The sequence below is a fragment of the Dromiciops gliroides genome, chromosome 5, assembly GCF_019393635.1.
Source record: "Dromiciops gliroides isolate mDroGli1 chromosome 5, mDroGli1.pri, whole genome shotgun sequence".
Lineage (NCBI taxonomy): Eukaryota > Metazoa > Chordata > Mammalia > Microbiotheria > Microbiotheriidae > Dromiciops > Dromiciops gliroides.
Window position 1 is genome coordinate 265,758,665 of NC_057865.1, and position 20,732 is coordinate 265,779,396.

General features: G+C 43.3%; 1 protein-coding gene across 3 annotated transcripts in view; it reads right to left on the reverse strand.

Annotated features, from left to right (window-relative positions):
- Positions 1–20,732, reverse strand: part of POC1B (POC1 centriolar protein B) — a 109,350-nt gene that overhangs the window by 78,805 nt on the left and 9,813 nt on the right. For all 3 annotated transcript variants that reach the window (XM_043968105.1, XM_043968106.1, XM_043968104.1), the window contains exons 3-4: positions 14,843–15,014; positions 1,237–1,416 (exon numbers count right to left, since the gene is read on the reverse strand). In XM_043968105.1, the coding sequence (XP_043824040.1) occupies positions 1,237–1,416; positions 14,843–14,988 (326 nt within the window). In that variant the 5' untranslated portion in view covers positions 14,989–15,014. The remainder of the gene's footprint in view (positions 1–1,236; positions 1,417–14,842; positions 15,015–20,732) is intronic.

The window sequence follows — 20,732 nt, forward strand, 5'->3', positions numbered from 1 at the left end:
TGTGACCCTGGGCAAGTCACTTAACCCCAACTGCCTCACTTAAAAAAAATGTACTCTCCAGGGTAAGAGAGTTTCGTTTTGCTTGTATTTGTATTCTCAGTACTTGGTATGGTGCCTGGTACAGCAGGGGTTTAATAATGCCTTATCTATCCTTCCACTTCTATCACTTATCTATTCATCCATCCATTTATCTCTGTCATGTCTATATTTAATCTATTTACTTCTATCGTCTCTAGCCAACCATCTATCATCTCTACATCTATTTTCTGCCAATATCTACCTATCCATCTATTTATTTGTCATCTCTATATCTATCTACCTCTATCATCTCTATCTATTCATCTATCTCCCTGTCATGTCTCTTTACCTTTATCTATATATTGTATCTCTATAATCTTTATCTCTATCTACCTATGTATCTCTATTTCCATCCACTCATCCATCTGTTCATTCATCCATCCACCTACCCACCCATCCATCCATCCATCCATCCATCCACCCATCCATCCATTTTCCCACTGACTTCCATTATAAAATCACAAACTGAATTGAAAACTTTAGGTAAAGAAAAGATGAAGATGGTAACGTGCTCACTATTATGGTATGAACACCCACAACAAGATGATGTCTGTAGAGTCCTCATAGGATCATCCTAGACACTTGTTTAGCTTTTCATTCCTTTCCCCACTCCAAAATCACTGTCTAAAAAAGATGCATGAATCTGAATGAAGAAATCACATTGTACTAGTGTTACCACCCCTGTCAGATGATGTACCTCAGATTAAAAGTTCTTCAAGGTTATACAAAACAAGTTACTTCCCATACTGCAACAGTTTTGTAAATTTGAAAAAAAAATTGAAACTTTCCATAGAGTTTTGGGGGATTTCTTGCAGGTTGGCACCTGCTTGGCAACTTTGAGTCTCAGAGAGTCATGTGCCCAGGGCATTGAGGGGTTAAGTGACTTGCCCAGGGTCATGCAGCTGGATAGGCTCAAGGTACATCTCAAAGCCAGAGCTTCCTGACTATGAAGATGCCATGCTGTCTCTCGTTTATAGAACTGCCTGATTTTTAAAAGGACGCCTGCAGAGAAAGTTGGCATTCTGATAGAAAGGGGTTTTTGTTATTCACACATTAAAAACATGTAAAGAGATTCTGAAATATAGATGCTGCTGGAAACTTTCACCCACACCAGGAAGCACACATGTAAGCACACACTCCGACTCCTTTTAAACTTACTTGGCACAGCACACCCAGTGGGTATGCCGATACAAGGAATATAGGAAGCGCTGCCGATACATATTCCAGACTTTGATGGATTTGTCCTCAGAAGCTGTAGCAAGAAACTGGCCATCACAAGAGAAGTCTACACTTCGGACTGCAGCCGTATGTGCCTTGAATTCAGAAGACTTCCCTTTCCTGGAAACACAAAGTTTATATATTTCTCACAGAGGGTGTTAGAATACACTAACTTAGGGGCAGCTAGGTGGAACAGTGGATAGAGCAACGGCCCTGGATTCAGGAGGACCTGAGTTCAAATCCGACCTCAGACACTTGACACTTACCAGTTGTGTGACCCTGGGCAAGTCACTTAACCCTCACTGCCCCACAGAAAAAAAAAAAAAAGAAAAGAAAAATCATCTGTTGTTGAAATAGACAGAATTGAAAAGATCTCATCACACTTGTACTTTCCCACGACACTGGATTTTAAATTTTGTTTTGTTAATAGAATCAACCACTAATCTCACTGGTGGTTTTGTCGGGTCCCCATGTATTAACCTGTTTTTGTTTTATAACAGAAATGGAGAAAATAATATTTTAAATGGCTCTCTACCAGATATGGCACCTTTTCCCTGCTTTCTGAGACTAGTGAGGGGGTATTTAAGGCTACAACTGTTAGGAACTACAAGGTTTTGATGTTCTTAAACTGGGTGTTATGAGAAAGTTTTGGGAGAACACACAGACAGGATCTGGAGTGTATATATGTGCACATCTGTATGTGTGTGAGTGTGAAAAAGAGGAGGTGTCCTGTCCATAGCTTCTTTGTTCTACACTTTTTTTTCCTAGAAAATCTGTCTGTTCCAGGGGCCGCCTCTGCTAATATTCACTGGCATTAACCAAGGCCTTACAAACACATTCATTTTTACCTACTTTCTCCTTTTCTTCACCTACCCCATCCCTAAAACTAAATAAAAGAAAAATGGTTTTTAACATAATTTCCTTCTTAAGGAAATTACTGAGAGCTGGCCTTGGTGCCTGAAAAACCTGAGTTGAAGTTGACCTGAAAGAAAAACCTGAACTTGTTTTTTATTTTATTTTTTTTTGGTCAAGCAATTGGGGTTAAGTGACTTGCCCAGGGTCACACAGAAAGTAAGTATCAAGTATTTGAGGCCAGATTTGAACTCAGGTCCTCCTGACTCCAGGGCTGGTACTCTATCTACTGCACCACTTAGCTGCCCCCAAAAACCTGAAGTTGAAGACCTACCTCTGGTTCATATTGGCTGAGACTCTGGGCAAGTCGTTTAACCTTTGAGAGGTCTAGGCCACTGTTCAAGACTGTACATAAATTGCAGAGCAGCTGCAGGCAGGTTTACATTAGCAGAGGTAGTTTCTTCACCCAGGAGGTCCTTGGACCAATGAAATCACAGCAGGTCTGGTCCCTATTCCTTCCGTTTTTAATAGCACAGAGTCGTTGCTGTGGATTTCTTTGTTTGGCGATGGGAAAAGGAAGGGAAGAAAGAAAGGAGAGAAGCTCCAAGGGGCCCTGGGGGGGGGGCAGACATTGGGGCCAGGAGGAAGCCTAGAACTCAGGGGTTGGGCTGGGAAAGAGCTTTGAGAAGCCCTGGTCCTTCCCAAAGCATTCTTATCTTGCTTATAACTGAGATTTAGAAAATGTTCTGTTCACATAGTGGTATTGACATTAGTGATACCTTATGGAAAACTGGTCAGGAAATAGAATTGATTTCATGCCATGCCAAAACTCTCAGGCATCAATAGATTAGAATGATTCAACTCAGAACATACATAAGCCTCAATCTGTTTTATTTGATAATGATAAAATTATGTATGAGCAAACTGATGACATAATGGATAAGAAAGATAGCAGGCCTGGACTTAGAGGATCTGAGTCTAATCTGCCTTGGACACTCACTAGCTGTGGGACAGTGGGAGTCATTTAAACACGGTCTGCCTCGGTTTCCCCATCTGTAAAATAGGGATAATGATAGTGCCTGTCTCCCAGGGTTGATGGGAGGATCAAATGAGATGTCCGTAAAGCCCTTAGCCCAGTGCTTTAGAAGGGTTAGCTAGGCACAGCTATTCTGTCTCCCCTTCTGAAGGGCAGAATGCTGGGATCAACTTGGAGTCAGGAACACCTGAGGTCAAATTCCACCTTCTTATTTGTGTTCAGTGACTCTGGGCCGGTTTCCAACAACTCCCTAGAGCTTGTCTGTTTCCCAAACGGGCTTCGATCTGCATGGGGTGGGGGGTGGGGGCAGGGAGAGGAGTTCTTACATGGGAGTTGCCTAAGTCAACAAGATCATATGTGAATCACACAGACACTTTTGTTGTTAGCGCTGTTTTCATTCTTATAAATGACTGCGGACACAAGTAAAACCATCATTTTAGCCACATTGTATATTTAGCCCACAGGTCAAGACTCAAAGGGGTCTGAGATCTGTTTAATTTGGAAATACCTTTCAGTGGTGCAGATCACAGCCCATCCAAGCCCGCCTGTCATCCCTGGTGACTCTTGTCCACTGTCCTCCCCAAGGTTCCCCAAATGTGCCAGAAGCCTCCGCTTTCTCCTGACAGCACAAAGGTGCTAGAGGAGTTCTCTCACTAGTCACCTGTCCTAGCTCCCTTTCACATGGGAGCAGCCGATCTTCTGTTCTCATCACACAGGTTCCTGATGTCATCTTTTACTCTTGTTTCTCACTAGTTATATGCTGCAGCCTGGACAAACCGAGCCCTGACCTATATGTGATCATCCTTCTGATTTCTTCAGAGACTATTAAAATTAACATCTCATTGCCTTACAGCAATACCCACAGAATATTGGCCTCAAATTGGCCATTAATTCCATAGGAAGCTTGGGGTCTGTATTTTCTTGAAGTCAGTCTAACTGTTTTTTCTCCTTCTGTTCAATTCTGGGCCCGAGCTCTTTGTCCCAAATATGTGTCTGTATATGCATGTGTCTACAGGTTGTCCATCCAAGTACACAATGTAACTTGGACAACAAACTAACACTTTAACATCCATTTGGTCTTTTCCATTGTCCATGATCAGGCCAAACTCTCCGGAGACCTCTTTCCAAGAGGCTATTTGATGTCCTGGAGCTTGATACAACTGGCACAATACAATCTCCAGATCTTTCTGAAGCATAAGGGATTTAAAGCATGCTAATGCTATAACAATAATAGCAGATGACAATTATAAAGCACTTTTCGGTTTACAAAGCGCTTCCCTTGTCACAGTATTGTGAGATGAGAAGATTAGGGTTTGGAGAGGTTAGATGACCTCCCCACAGTCATACAGCTGGCAAGTGTTGGCAGACACTTAACTATGTATCTTGGTACCCGGGCTGAGCACTGCAAATGTCTCCAGGAACAAGCAGCATGAAAGACTTGGGGGATGGGGTCCAAATAGGGGTAAGACAGAGGTTAACGCTATGTCTCGGGAGACAAGGAGACTCCAGGATACCACAAGGCCACCACTGTGGAGGCTGCCTACCCATAACTCCCTTCCCCCGAGGAACACTGCCGTTTAGTAGCTTCCTATTTCAATGAATTCTTGCTAACAACTATGTGTTAAGTTGAGGTGTCTCTTCACATCTGGCATCCAAGAAACCTGATTACTGGGAGTTAGGGAAGCGTTAGAGGGGGGAGAGTGTTAATTTGTAGCAAATATACAGAAAGATGCTCTAGGGGAGGGGGCTGAAGACTGAGAAGGGACAAAAAGGTTCATCTAGCTCAGTTCCTTGTTTCCATAGAGAAGAGAACAAAAGCCCCAGGTCCAAGAGGCTTGTTCAACTCTTAAGGAAAACGAGCCCAAGCTGAAGTGGAATCCAGTGTTTTGCGTAGTCAACTTGCTTAGAAACTATTTACATTTAAATTAATCATAGGATCAGAGATGTGGGGCAGGAAGGGACTTCAGAGGCCATGCAGAGCAGCCTCCCTCATCTGACACGAGAAGTCTGAAGCCCAGGGAGGCTGATGTCATAGTAGTGAGGGGCAGAGCCAACTTTGAGCCAGTCCTCTGACTCCGGGGCCAAGTAACTTTCCATCATATAACACTCTTCAGCTCCCAAAGCACTATTTCAGTCACTCCTCCCAAGGCCCACCAGAAATCCTGTATCACTTACCAGTCCTTCTAGCATTATAGTTGGGGTTTTTCCCCTTTGCATTACTTCAGAGCAGTCTTTCCAGGTTTCACTTTATAATGATATGTGTCCATTTAAATGAGTTATCATATTCTTTTATGGTTTTTTTGTTTTTGGTTTTTTTGTGAGGCAATTGGGGTTAAGTAACTTGCCCAGGGTCACACAGCTAGTAAGTGTTAAGTTTCTGAGGCCGGATTTGAACTCAGGTACTCCTGACCCCAGGGCCGGAGCTTTATCCACTGCACCACCTAGCTTCCCCATATTCTTTTATGTTAATTCCCTGATATAATGTACCATCTTTGACTGTTAAGGCATTTAGGTCATTTGCTATTATGTGTAAAGCCGCTATGAAAAACCCTGGAATAGCTTTTGTTGTTGTTGTTGCTGTTGATCAAATCTCTCAAGGTATAGTTATAATGATGGAGGTATGGAGCTAAAAGGCAGGATTATTTTTGTCACTCTTACTGTGTGTTGTCAGAGTATTCTCTAAAAAAAAACACCCCAAAACCTTACAAACTAACAGTTAGATAGAAGATGTATAAGGCCCAAATCACAGAGACTCACAGACTGAGGAACCTTAGGGAAAACCTTGTCCAACCCTCTCCTTTGACAGAGGATGGAACAGAGGCTCAGCGTCACAGCAGGGATTAGAACCCAGTTCTCCTGACGCCTGGCCTGCTGCTCTTTTGGCCAGGCTGTTGAAATGCGGCCTCTCTTAGGGATGTGGGGAACGTTAGCCCTTCCAAAGCAGTGGTCTCCAGTCTCATGACTCAGCAGAAGCAGCTAAGTAGGGGGAGGGGCCCTTCCATCCTCCCAAGGGGACTGTCCCAAGGTCACACCCATATACACACCTCTGCTCAGCTTGGGAGGACAAAGGTTTGAGGAGGACACAAGGATTAAGGGAGAAGTAGGGGCCCTCCAGCAGGCTATGTGTCCTCTTACCTGAAGTCTGCCCCACCCCACCCCACCTCAGAGGCCAAACAGTCCAGCCCCTCACTTTGAAGATGAGACTTGCCCAGGGTCACAGAGGCAGTGAGATTTTGCCATGTTACTATTCTAACTCCGACAGGAGAGAATGCTGCTCTGAATGTTTCCCTTTCCCAGGTCTGAATGTTTCCCTTTCCCAGGTGTTTCTGCCCAGTGCCTGGGCATGATTTGAGAATCGTGGCAAGGCAACATTTGGGAGGAAACACAAGATCCCCAGGATCAGGGAGGCAGAAGTACCCTGAAGAAGGTGGGCAAGGGCCGAATGTACCATCTCCTTTTCCAGTCTGCCACTGGGCCCTGAGTGCCTGCACTATCTTCCCGGGTGGCATTTAGGCCACAGCTGTCAGCCCTACGAGGATGGGCTTACTAGGCCAGGGCTGGGACTCTCTCCCCACTTAGCCAGCCCTTGAGCCCCACAAACTTGGAAACCACTGAGGGAAGCAGGACAATCGAGCTGCTCACCAGCTTCCTCTCCCTGCCTTACTTGCCTGCCAGCCCCATCTGTACCACACCCTCTGCCTCTTTCCTCTGAAAAACACAATCGTTCTGCTTTTTATAACTCCTTTAAATTTCCTGTTGTAGGGCAAATTGCCCAATGCCAGACAAAGCCCTGGTCACTCTGCCCTACTTATTCCCTGAGTGCTGGAAACATTTGGGGCTCAAACATCAAATTCACAGGCACTAAGACTGGGAAGGGAACTTGGCAACTTTTCAGTCAGATCTTCTCATTTTAAAGATGAAGAACCTGATGCCCCACGAAGTTAAGTGACTTATCTAAGGTCACATAAGCTACAAGCGGCAAATAAGGCTTCCAAACGAGGCCTAGGGCTCCAAGGTGAAGGACCTCAACTCTACGGCAATGCTCCCCAATGGAAATGGCCAACTATGTCAATTCTCTGCTAAGTTTAATTAAGTTTGACATGTAATTATTAAGTGTTTCAATAAACATTGTACAATTAATTTTTTGAAAATTGCTTTTATTTTTTTTAATTTGTACCCCTTACAAGTAGTTGGGGTACTCTGCCTTTGCACTGCCTGCTCCAAAGCACCTGATCTCATCAGCACGCTATGTCCTGTGTGTCCATCCATTTATTCCCTCATAGAAAGGGATCTATCTCTACCCAAGGGGCAGGAGAGTTTTCCTGGGAGCCCAGCTCTCTAAGAGAGGGGTACTTTCTTTTGGCGTGATTCCTTCCCGATTTCTTTTAACATTGAAATAAAATGCACATATGAATTAAGAAATTGTGTTTAAAGATAAATACAAAAATGAGCAGTGTGACCTTGGACAAGATCTTCAAACCACTTTCTCAGACTATAATTTAAGGCAGGTTGCATTCTGCATTAGTGGAGGATGTCCCCACACCAGGAGACCCTTGGGACAACATCATGGGTCCTTCATACCCTGGCAAACATTCATGTTATAAAAAGTGCATATGATAATAAAAATTATAGAGACTGAAAATAAGCCATGAGATTTTTTTTCTCATTTTCCTAAATGAGAATTTTTTCTATTCTTAGAATCAAAGAGGTTAACTACAAGTTGTATAGAGCAGGCCCAGACTCCAACAAGTTTTGAGTTTTGTTTTTGCTTTGATTTTATTATGGTCAAAGTAAAAAACCAAAAAAACCACAACAAAAAGATGTTTCATAAAATGATAAAGTTTAAAAAGTTAATGGAATTTTCAGGGAGAGGTGAATATTCTGTCTTTAATTTTGCCCCAATCTGAGCTAGAGTTAGCAAGTTAAATACTGATTATGATCCTGAATCTGAAATCAATCACTGGTGTTAACACAAGTGGTTCCTTATGAAGTTTGTCATCACTTCTGTGAGAATGGTCACGAAATAGCTTGCCAAGTATGATCCTCTCTCCCTGTCCAGATCCCTGTTGCCACAGTTTGAAGGAATTAGTATCTGGCTCTCAGTTTTCTCTATCCTTACCCTCTCCCTTCATGCTTGGAAATTTCACTAATCATACTGACATCCCCTCATCAAAGAAGTTCCCCGGTCTCATTCTCTAATATTGACATCCTGGGTGATCTCAACCATTCCTTATGGCTTCAATTATTACCTTGAGATACACTCCTACCACATTCACATTTCTAGCCCCAACTTTTCCCTGGGGCCCCCATGGATTTTTTTTTTTCCTTTTAAGGCACTTGCTGAATTATCTCCATCTGGTAATATGACCTTCATGTCAAACTCAAACTAGCCAAGGCTGAAATCACCTTCTCTTCAACGTTCCTTTCTCCTCCTCACTTCCTTATTTCTACGGAAGTAACCGTTTTTCTGGTTACCAGCCTCAAAACCTTGGAACCATCTTTGCCTCTTCCCTCCCTCCCCCAACAACTATATCTCACTCTCCCTTTCCTGACTCTCGAGGCTGCTCTCTATGGTGATGGTTCTGAACCATATTTCTTCTCAAGGCCCGGAGTCTACAAGCCCCTCCTTCCCTCTCCCAAGACGATGCAGCATCCCACTTAGACCCTCCCCAGCACGGAGCACATGACAAACACTTAATAAAGATGTTTTCGTTCATTCATGTACTGCCTACTTTTATGGAAGCCGTCCAACTTGAGCGCCCCCACGTTCCTTTCTCCTCAAATCCACTCACTGTTCTCATCCGTCCTCTTCTTCTCTCCAATTTCAAAGGAAGATATGACCCTCTAATTTACAAAAGCAAACCCCTCACTTGTGGCCTTGATCTTTTGTTTTTCTGCCCTCTTGTCTTTGCCATAATTTATTCCCTCAGTGTCTTCAATCTTTCATCTCTCCTCCATTGGCTATTTTCCTACTCTATATTTCTCTTGTATTTGTGTCTCCCCCTCTCCCATACCAAGGAAAACCAAGCAATGCCTCTCCCCTCTCCCCACTACCTCCACATTCTCACTGTCTCTTCATTGGCAAATTCTTGAAAAGAAAGAGTGCTGTGTTGTGCTTACTGTCTCTACTTCCTTAGCACCCACTCACTCCTGGGGAGTCAGCTCCCCCAAAAGGACAAAGGACCTATCTGTACAAAAATATTTGTAACAGCTCTTTTTGTGGTGTCAAAGAATTGGAAATTGAGTAAAGTGTATCGACTGGGGAATGGTTGAGCAAGCTGTGGTATATGACATGCTCTAAGTAATGATGAGGGGCATGGCATGAGAAACACTTGGGAAGATTTTTATCAACTGATGCAAAGTGAAGTGTGCAGAAACAGTAAAACACTGTAACAGTAACAGCAACATTGTTCAATGATCAACTGTGAATGTGTTAACTCTTCTCAGCAATAATGATCTCAGACAATTTTAAAGGAGTCAGGATGAAAAATGTTATCCACTTCCAGAGAGAGAACTGATGAACTGAGTACAGATTGAAACATACTTTTTTCATTTTCTTAATATTTCTTGCTTTTTGTTTGTGTTTGTGGTTGGTTTTGGTTTTTGCAACATGGCTAATTTGGAAATATGTTTTGTGTGACTTCACATATTTATTGGATATCATATTGCTTATCTTCTCAATGGATGGGGGAGAGGGAGGACAGAAGGAGAGAATTTGGAACTACAATTTTTTTAAATGAATGTTAAAAAATTTTTTAAATTTAATAAAAGGAAATTGCTGGGCAGCTAGGTGGTGCAGTGGATAAAGCACCAGACCAGGATTCAGGAGGACCTGAGTTTAAATCGGGCCTCAGACACTTGATGTGTGACCTTGGGCAAGTCACTTAGCCTTCACTGCCCAGCAAAAACAAAAACAAAAAAAAAGGAAATTGCTCTCCTGAGAGTTATCAATAATATCCTAACTGACAAAACTAAATGCATTTTTTTTTCTGTCCTAGGTCTCCTTAACATTCCTTTAGGCCAGCTCCTCCACACTGATACCCTCTCTACCCTGGCTTCTGAGACATGGCTCTCAAGGTTCTCCTACTCATCTATTCACTCCTTTTCCCCCTTCTTTTCTAGGTTTTCATCTTCCACCTGCCCTTTACAGGTATGTGTTCTAGAAATTTCTGCCCTAGGCCCTCTCCCTTTCTCTATCTGTACTTTCGTCCTTAATAAGCACAACTGTTCCCATAGCTTCAATTTCTCTGCAGGGGATACACCCAAACCTAGTTCTCCACCCCAAAGTTCTCCTTAGCACTCCACTCTCATATTTCCAATTGCCTGCTTGGTATCTTCACCTCGATGGCTCGATGCTTCAAAATCAACATCTTCCCCCCAACTTTTCTATCCCTGTGAACAGTTCAGCTAACATCCTGCTTGGCACTACCTTTGATCTTCCCTGTCCCTCACCCCAGCTATCCAGTGCATTGTCAGAAGCTGTCCTTCCTAGCTCCACAATGTTTCCCATACCTAGCCTTTCTTCTACACTCCCACAGTAACCAAAGCCTTTAACTCTTCCCACCTAGATTAGGACAATAACCTTTAGTTGGTCTTCCTATCTGCAAACTATGTCCTCTCTAATCCCTCTTCCACATTACTTCTTGAGTAATCTGCCTCACCGCTACAATAATGATACTCCGCTACTAAAAAAAACCCAAACCAAACCCTCGCCTGAATCCCAGTTCTTCCATAACAACATATCAACTGCTCCCCTGGCAATTAGCCTACTGACTCAACCAAATCTCCCATTGATCCCCTTCCTGTAGTGCATGTCCCAACAAAGAGGATCCCTATACTACCTCTTGGCCTTTGCTCACATACTTCCCCCTATGCTTGAAATAAACTTTTTCCAACTTCCCTCACTATTTGTTGACATTTATCACTTCCTTCAAGGCCCAACTTAGATGCCTCCATAAAGTCTCCCCATAGTCCCCAGGTGAAAGTGATGTCTCCTGCTTATGAGAAAACACCTCCTTTCATTCCTCACCAGAGATCAGACAGTTTCTACAGTACAGAACACTGAGTAAAATGTCACATTATCCCAATATATTAATAGGTTTTACTAAACTTTTTTCTCTTACTCTTTTTAAAAAATTCTTTATAATAAGGGATGGCTCTCTAAAGGATCGCAGGGGAGGGATACAGAGGAAAGTTTAGGGCTAGTAAAAACAAAACATGTCACTGTACCAGATAGCATACAGTGGATAGAGCACCAGGCTAGAGCACCAGACCTAGAGTCAGGAAGACACAATTTCCTGAGTTCAAGTCTGGCCTCAGACACTTCCCAGCTGTGTGATGCAGGACAAGTCACCTAACCCTGGTTTCCTCAGTTTCCTCATTTGTAAAATGATCTGGAGAAGAAAGTAGCAAAACACTCTGGTATCTTTGCCAAGAAAACCCCAAAACGGGTTATTAAAGAATGGAACAACTGAACAACAATAAAAAACAAAATACTCAATAAGATTTATTTTTTAAAAGAAAGTAATTTCTCCCTCCTTATATTTCTCATAGCAATTTGCTTAGCTCTTCTTTGCCTCATTCCATGCTAAACTGTACCAGACATAACCAGGGGTACGCCGGTAAATGTTTAACAACTAGCTCCTGGCCGGGGGAGAGTGGGGGGAAGGATGCATGCGTTTTTAAGTTTATTTTGCATCATTAACAATTTCTCCATCACTTTCTTAAGTCTAGAGACAATCAACAAAGCTATAAATCAAGCCTTGATTTTTAACATTTGTCAGTTCCCAAGATGCAAATACTCACAGTAAAAATTTAACAGTTGGCTTTTTGAGCTACTACCAGCTGGCTCCAGCACACCACTGACTGTGTGCACGATGCACTCCCCCAGCCCCAACAACACTGTAAGCTTCCTAAGGCCCAGACCGTATCATTGCTCAGCTGTGAACTTCCAGCACCTGTAGGTGTTTAATAGCTGTTTGCTGAGTTAAGTGTTTAGAATTTTCCTCTCATCATATCTGAATTCTGCCCTCTGAGGCCCAGAACCGCCAATCTAATCCGAGACTTAAAGAAGGCTATGGGGTCCCCCACGAGTCTTCTTTTCTCCAGGCTACACGTCCTCAGCTCCTTCTACAATGTGACCTCGAAGCCCTGTCCTATCCCGGCTTCTCTCTTTGGGAGATTTTTGGCTTCTCTGAGTGCTTCCTGAGAATTGAACACTACGCCAGTGCACTATGGGAAGGGCAGAGGACAGTGGCTCTGTCACCTTATACCCACAATTCAGAGGGGACCTGATATGGGGTTTTAGCCTGGATGGAGCAGTTGATAAAAGGTCTAAATGAAAAATTTTTGTTTTGTTTTGTTTTTTGCAGGGCATTGAGGGTTAAGTGACTTGCCCAGGTTCACATGGCTAGTAAGTGTTAAGTGTCTGAGGCCAAATTTGAACTCAGGTCCTCCTGAATCCAGGGCCAGTGATTTATACACTGCGCCACCTAGCTGCCCAAATGAAAATGTTAAAAATAGATTTTACTTAGGAAAGGGCTTATGGAGTGGGGGCAGAGATGGGGGAAAAGTGAAAGTCATCAGAATTGGCTCAAAGACCTTAATCTCATCAGAGTTGGCTCAAGGAGGGAATAACACACATGCTCAATTGGGTGGAATAATCTATCTAACCCTGCAGGAAGGTAGGAGGGGGAGGGGATAAGGAGGGGTAAAAGAAGGGAGGGCAGATTGGAGGAAGGGGCAGTCAGAAGCAAACCCCCTTTGAGGAGGGATAGGATGAAAGAAGATAGATAATAGAGTAAATATCATGGGGAAGGGAATAGGATGGAGGGAAACAGTTAACAATAGTAACTGTGAAAAAAATAGTAACTAGTTAAAAACAACAGAAATGATCGCTGAACTATGAGAATTGATGAGATCACAAAGGGAGGGAGTATAGAGGAAGAGAAGGCCAAGGATAGAGCCTTGGGGGATACCCTGATTCACTGGGTATGATGTGGATGAAGATCCAGCAAAGGAGAATGAGGTGTGGTCAGTGGTCAGACAGGTAAGAGAAGCAGGAAAGAACAGTGATATCAAAAACTGAGGGAGGAGATGAGAATGATCAACAGGGTCAAAAGCGTCAGAGTTCAAAAAGGATAAGGATTGGGGGCAGCTAGGTGGGGCAGTGAGTGAATAAAGCACCGGCCCTGGATTCAGGAGGAACTGAGTTCAAATCGGGCCTCAGATGTGTGCTACTTAACTAGCTGTGTGACCCTGGGCAAGTCACTTAACCCTCATTTCCCTGCAAAAAAAAAAGAAAGAAAGAAAGAAAGAAAGAAAAAGAAAAAGGATAAGGATTAAGAAAAGGTCATTCCAATGCTGAAAGTTGTTTTGCTTGACTATGCCTATTTGTGGCACAGGTTTTATGCTTTTTTTCTTTTTGTCAGTGGGTAGCAGTTGGAAGGGAGGGAAAATAGACTTAGGTTAAATGGAAAAAAAAAAAAAAAAAGAAAATGAAAAGGCCATCGGATTAGGCAATTAAAAGACTATTGGTGGGGGCAGCTGGGTGGTGCAGTGGATAAAGCACCAGCCCTGGATTCAGCAGTACCTGAGTTCAAATCAGGCCTCAGACCCTTGACACTTACTAGCTGTGTGACCCTGGGCAAGTCACTTAACCCCCATTGCCTGCAAAAAAACCAAACAAAGAAACAAAAAAGACTATTAGTGACTTTGGAGAAGGTCATTTCAGTTGAATGATAAGGACAGAAGGTTTTCAAGAGAAGAAGTGGACACACCTAGCCAGAGATGGCCTCTTCAAGGAGTTTAGCCATGAAAGGGAAAAGTGCCATTGGACACTAGCTATCAGGGACAAACAGATGGATGAAGTGTGGGATTTTTAAAGATGAGGGGAACATGGGCATGTTTGTAGCAGCAAAGCAGCAGAGACAAGATCAATTAGGGGATGGGGATGATAAAGGAAGCATTCTGCTGGAAAAGATGGGATGAAGATTGGGCTCATTTGTGCTTATAGAGGGGTTTACCTTGGCAAGGGGACAGGCCACCTTAGTATGTGAAGCACAGCATGGGGCTCAGCTGAACAAGTGGAGGAGAGGGGTGCTATGGAAGTCTTAAAGTCCTGTATATGTTGAAACTAAGTCTAGTATAGATAATTTAGAGACTCAACAATTTGGAGGCTCTGGGAAATGTATAAAAATCAATCTTATTATGAAGATTTATTGTTTTTCTATGTGATCATATGGATTGATGGGGCTGCTAGGTGGATAGAATGCCAGGGCTATAATCAGGAAGACCTGAGTTCAAACCCAGCCCTGGATTCAGGAGGAACTGAGTTCAAATCTGGACTCAGACACATGACACTTACTAGCTGTGTGACCCTGGGCAAGTCATTTAACCTGTTTGCCTTGGTTTCCTCACTTGTGAAATGATGATAATAATAGCACCTACCTCCCAGAGTTGTGAAGATCAAAAGATATTTGTAAAGTATTTAGCACAGTGCCTGGCCCACAGTAAGAGGTATATGAATACTAGGTATTTATTATCATTACTGTTGATATGATTATTATGGAAGCCAGACAAAGCCCTCCATAGTCAAACACTTCCTTTCCCCTCACATTTCAATTTCAGATAACATAAATTTAAGTCAATCACACTTACCTATCAGGAATCCATAGTCTAACAGTCCTGTCTCGTGAGGCAGATGCCACTAGGTTTCCCAGTGGTGAAAACTGTACACTGGTCACAACATCCTTGTGACCCACATATCGGAAAGCTTTAGGCTGCGGCTTGAAATCCCATAGCATGAGAAAGGTATCCCAAGAGGCACTGGCTAGCAAGAACAGAAGAAATCATCATTGTTTTGTTAAAGTAAAGCTATCTGGGTTGTACCCATAGTAAATTGTACATAGGAAAACATAAGAATTAAGTATCTGAGCTTCATTACAATGTGTCATATTAAATAACAGGGTAATAATGGCAAGGGATGAAGCTACACTGAGAAGCTAACAAATAAAAAAAAAGAATCCACCTGATTAAATTGCCATCTTTATGCTATTTCCTTAAGGGCAGCAGAGTGTAGTGGGTATAGTGTCAGGGTGCTAGGTACAAGGCCTAATTCTATGACTCATGAGTAAGCTCCTTGACCTTGCACAGCCTTAGTTTCTTTATCTGTATTGTTTTTTTCTTTTTTAAAGTCTAGACCTCTGATTTTATCTGTGTAGGAAGCCTTTTTCAAGGAAACTCTCCCCCCATGCTGGTCAGCTCCTTATGGTCTTAGAGAGTTCTGCTTCGTCACAGTCACACAGAATGTCTCAGAGGAAGCACTGGACTCCAGCGCTTCCTGACTGTAAGACTCGGTCTCCCATTTTATCTGTCATTTGGGGTGGGGGGGGGGAATAGAAAATACTTTGTAGCCCTTAAAATGTTATATAAATGGGAACTTTTACTACTTGTAAGCCCCTTGGCATAGGTCTTAGTCTCTCTACCCAGTGAGAACCAATAAATGTTTCATGACTAGGCAGAGAAGGGTAAGTAATCCAGGGAGCATCTGACAAACAGCAGCACTGGGGCTTCTGAGGAGGGGGTCGGATGGTGCACTCTATGGCACAAGCAAACACCGGAGCCATTCATGGCTGACAAAACCATCGTCTCTATTTCTGAATCTGAAAAATCTAATTTTTATTTGTATGTAAATACAAGAATTCTCACTAATGGAGGAACAAGTTGGTATTACTGAAAGAATACTTAAAAAGCCTGTGCAGTTGTATTAGTTTCAAATTCTATATCGACAAGTACTGAGGCAGTAAAGGGGACAGATGGCCAGCTTTGGTGTCAGAGGACCTGGACTGGGATGAAATCCCTTAATCTTTCTGGGCCCTGCTTTTCTCCTTTGGACAATGAGGGAGTTGGAGTGGACTGCTCCTTAAGGCCTCTTTCAGCTCCAAATCTATGAGGCTACTCCTAAAAGGGACATCAGAGAGGAGACAAGCTAGAGTCAGTCTCAAAGAATCTTGTTATTTCCTTAACAAATACATGAAAACTATTTGTACTTGGTACATTTGTTTCTATGAAAACTAACATTAAAGAGATTTTTCCAAGTTTACAAATATTTGTTGGCCTAAGTTGGCTAAATATCCTTGAATTTCCTTGGCAAACTCTTTCACCATCTCCTCCTTTAAAAATACACCACACAAAGGATTCTGGGAAGTATGGAGGGATGGCCACAGCAACTAATGAAGCTGTCTGCTGAGGCACAAAGGAATTCTGATCTAGCCTGGAGGAGGGAACGTTCATCCCGATACAATCAGAGACATTCTGAGCACTGAAGACTATCTTTAACAAATGATTGTGAAGTTTCTATCTCTAGAATCTGAATTACAAGGGGCCTGGGTGCCCCCCAACATGACTTTTTGGTAATGATATTCACACCTCTATTAAGGTGGATAGAGCACCAGCCCTGGATTCAGGAGGACCTGAGTTCAAATCTGGACTCAGACACATGACCCTTACTAGCTGTGTGACCCTGGGCAAGTCACTTAACTGTCCTTGCCCTGCCAAAAAAATAAAATAAAAAAATAAAAAGAGTTGTTGGGGCTAAATCAATCAATAATTTGGTAGCTATGCATCTAGACTGACCTAATCTTAGCTAGGCTGGTCTTTGCACTGTACTTTCATTTATCTAACTCCTGTATAGTGTCTGTATACATGGGGTCTCAGACATGTTTGTTGAATTGAATTCATTAAACAGACAAACTCGGAAGGATAACATTCATTCATTTGGTTCCTGTATCTTGTTTAATTGTGTCAATTCCTTCAGCGCCAGGACACAAACAACCTGAGTCTAACTGGATGTTCTCTGAGGTCTCTTGCAACCCTGAGAATCTATCATTCCCTCTTGTCTTCCATTGGCTCCCGGAACAGTGACTGGCCAGGTGCTGTGCTTGTGGTAAGGTTTTGCATAAACACTGTCTGCTGGATCAAGTGACTCAGCATTCTCTCTGCAAGCAATAAGGAGCCTGTGAAAGGCAGAGAGACCTTGATCCCATTGTAAGATACAGCAACAGGGACTGGTTGAAGCCCAGGACAATGGACTTGGAGTCAGAGGCTCTTTACTCAGACCCAGCTGAGTCATTTGCACCTATGTGAATTTTTTTTAACTTTTTTTTTTGTGTGTGTGTGAAGCAGTTGGGGTTAAGTGACTTGCCCAGGGTCACACTGCTAGTAAGTGTCAAGTGTCTGAGGCCAGATTTGAACTCAGGTCCTCTTGAATCCAGGGCCAGTGTTCTATCCACTGCACCACCTAGCTGCCCCAACTTATGTGAATTTTAGCAAATCCCTCCACCTTTCTGGGCCTCATTGTCCAGCCCCAAGCCTAGGAACAGCATCTGGCACAAGAGAAATGGTGACTATATCACCAAAAAAAAAGTGGGATCAGTTGATTGATGCATGGAATACTACTACCAATTTGAGCGAGGCGTGGAGCTGGGATTTTTCTGGGTTCTTATTTCATCGCAGTCTTATAAAATAATAGCAAGTTTACAATTTAGTTCCTTGTTTCTACACTGTCCTTCCCCAGGAAAGAAACTGTCACACCAAAGCCCAATACATCGTGAAAGAAAAGGGTATTTAATTGCTGAGGTCAGTGCAGTCCTGTGCCAGTTTATAATTTGTGTTTGAATATTTCCATCTGAATCCCCACCCTGGATAAACACTGACACGTAATTTAAAATGTCAGAGGCTTTGTGTCATTCATCATCAAATGGATCTTTTTTTGAGATGAAAGGTCAAATGAAGGGAGTTGTGAATGCAGTCGGCAGGTACACTCAAGTATTGTTCTGAGTCCTTGGCATTCCCACATATAAGGCCTTTATGCAGGTTTCCATCATAAGATGTGAGTTTGTTGCCCCATGGATTTGAAAGGTACTGATGAACATATAGCCAGTCCATAGTCCCTTGGACGTAGCCTCTGGGGTTGCAGCAAGGGAAAGGGGAGGGGCAACCAGAGAGAAAGCAGGAGGGCTGGGAGGGAGAACAGCAACAACCCAGTCACACACAGGTGGGCTTGGTTTCCTGGAGAATCATTGGCACAATCACCCGGCCTCTCCCCAGGGCTGCAGGCAGCAGCAAAATTCCTCCTGAACCTAGCAGAATCTTCCCTAGTCACCTGTGCGGTAGGGCAAGGGAGCCTTACCTGACTCCTTGGGGCAAACACCCACCACAAAGCACTTATTTATTTAGCTCAGTGGATTTATTTGGAGATTTCACAGAATAATAGGAGCTTAGCAGATGTGCCCATCTGAACTGAATTTTTTTAATGGTTCATGCTGAATTTCCAGTCAACCAAAACCTTTACTCTTTCATCACACAAAATACCCTGAAGTCGAAAAAAAAATACCCTGAAGTCAGGTGTCCTTAGGTTGGACTTCTGAAGTTGATTTTCTTTTAAACTAAGTACAGGATTTTTTACTTTACACTCCTACAGGAGTTAATATTGTAAGCTTTAAAGCATTTTGCAACCCTTAAAGTGCTATCATCTAAGGTATTGGATATGTTAATATCTGAAGACGTTCGTTTTGTCATCTGCAAATGTGATCATAGCTCTGTCTTCATTCAAGTAATTGATCAAAAATGAGCCAAGGACAGCCATGGGCCACACCACCACAGGTGTCCCTTTAACTTGCCATTAATCAATATTCTTTGGATTGAACCACATGTGAATCTACCTAACTCCTCTCATCTGGCCCATGTTTCTCCAACTGGTTCGTTAAAAATATTGAAAGATATTCTGCCTAATGCCTACTGAAATACAGATATACGGCATTATTCCCTTAACTAATCAACCTAATCACCTTACCAAAAACTAAATAAAATCCCTTGGGTGTATCACTCATTCTTAGAGACACTCATGCTGTCTCTGAGTGATCCCTGCTTCCTAATTCGACATGCTCACAAAGCATGTATTGAATAAGCGCTAGCATTCTGCTAGCCATTGGCAGCAAGCTCATTCCTTTGTAGATCTTCCCAGCATACTCATTCTATCCTGCCTCTGACACTGCCACCACCCTGCTGCTTGACCTTAACACCTCACCCTGGATCCCTGCAATAACTTGTTGGCTGATGTCCCCACTCCAATCCATCCTCCGTTTAGCATTCAAATTCATCTTCCTAAAGCACTAGTCCGACCGTGTCACCTCTCTAGTCAGTAACCTCAGCAACCACCATGAGTCTGTGCTAAGCTCCCAAGAAGCTTCCAGTTGAATGGGGGAGATGCAAATAACTGTGTATGCAGCAAGCTAAATGCATGAGTACTGAGAGAGAATCACAGAGGGAGGGCACTAGGATTGAGGACTAGGAAAGCCTGCTGGCAGGTGAGTTTTTTGAGACTGAAAAGAAGCCAAAGAAGCCAGATGGCAGAGATGAGGAGGGAGAGAGTTCCAGGCATGGGGGGCAACCAGTGGAAATCTGGAGTCAGAAGATGGAGAGTTGTTTGAGGAAGAGCAAGGGGACCAGTGTTACTAGATTGCAGAGCACTGGGGAATGAGAGGGAGGCTCAGTGGGAGATGACTGGGTGACAATGGGCTTTAAAAAGCAAAAAAGAGGGTTCTGTGTATGATCCTGGAGTTGAAAGCCACCTGAACTTACTGAATAGAGGGGATGAAATGGTCAGATTTGTACTTTAGGAAGGTTTTAATTTGCCAGCTGGGGGCAGAATGGACTGCAGTGGGGAGAGACTTGAGGCAGGGAGACCAACCAGCAGGCTACTGAGTCAGTACAGGAGTGAGGTGATGAGGGCCTGCACCAAGATGGTGGGTAGTGTCAGAGAAGAAAAGGGGGCGTAAGGGAGAGAGATTATGAAGTCAAAGCCAACAGGCATTGGCAAGAGACTGCATCCAGGGGGTGAGAGTGAGTGAGGAGTCAAAGGAGACACCTGAACTGGGAACCTGTAAGTTAATAGGGAAGTCAGGAAGAGGACAGGGCTCAAGGACAAAGATAAAGAGGTCACTGTGGGGCATGGGGAGTTTCAGATGTCTATGGGACATCCACTTCAATAGGTGGGTGGTGATGTGAGAGTAGAGATCAGGAGAAGGGTTAGGGCTGGACAAGGAGATCTGAGAACCATCAGCTCAGGGGACAACTGAATCCATGGAAGCTGAAGAGATCACCAAGTGAAACAGTACGGATGAACAGAGCCCTGTGAGACACACATGGTGAGGAACCCGACCTGAATGAAGAAGCAGCAAAGGGGGCTTACTTATCAGACAGGTAAGAAGAGAACCTAGAGAGGGGAGTGTCTCAAAAACCTAGAAAGAAGAAAGCATCAAGAAGAGGTTAATCAACAGCACCCAAACCTACAGAGAGTCAAGAAGGACGAGAACTGAGAAAAGGCCATTAGGTTTGGCAATTAAGAAATAACTGGGGGGCAGCAAGGTGGTGCAGTGATAGAGCACTGGCCCTGGATTCAGGAGGACCTGAATTCAAACCCAGCCTCAGACACTTGACACTTACTAGCTGTGTGACCCTGGGCAAGTCACTTAACCTCAACTGCCTC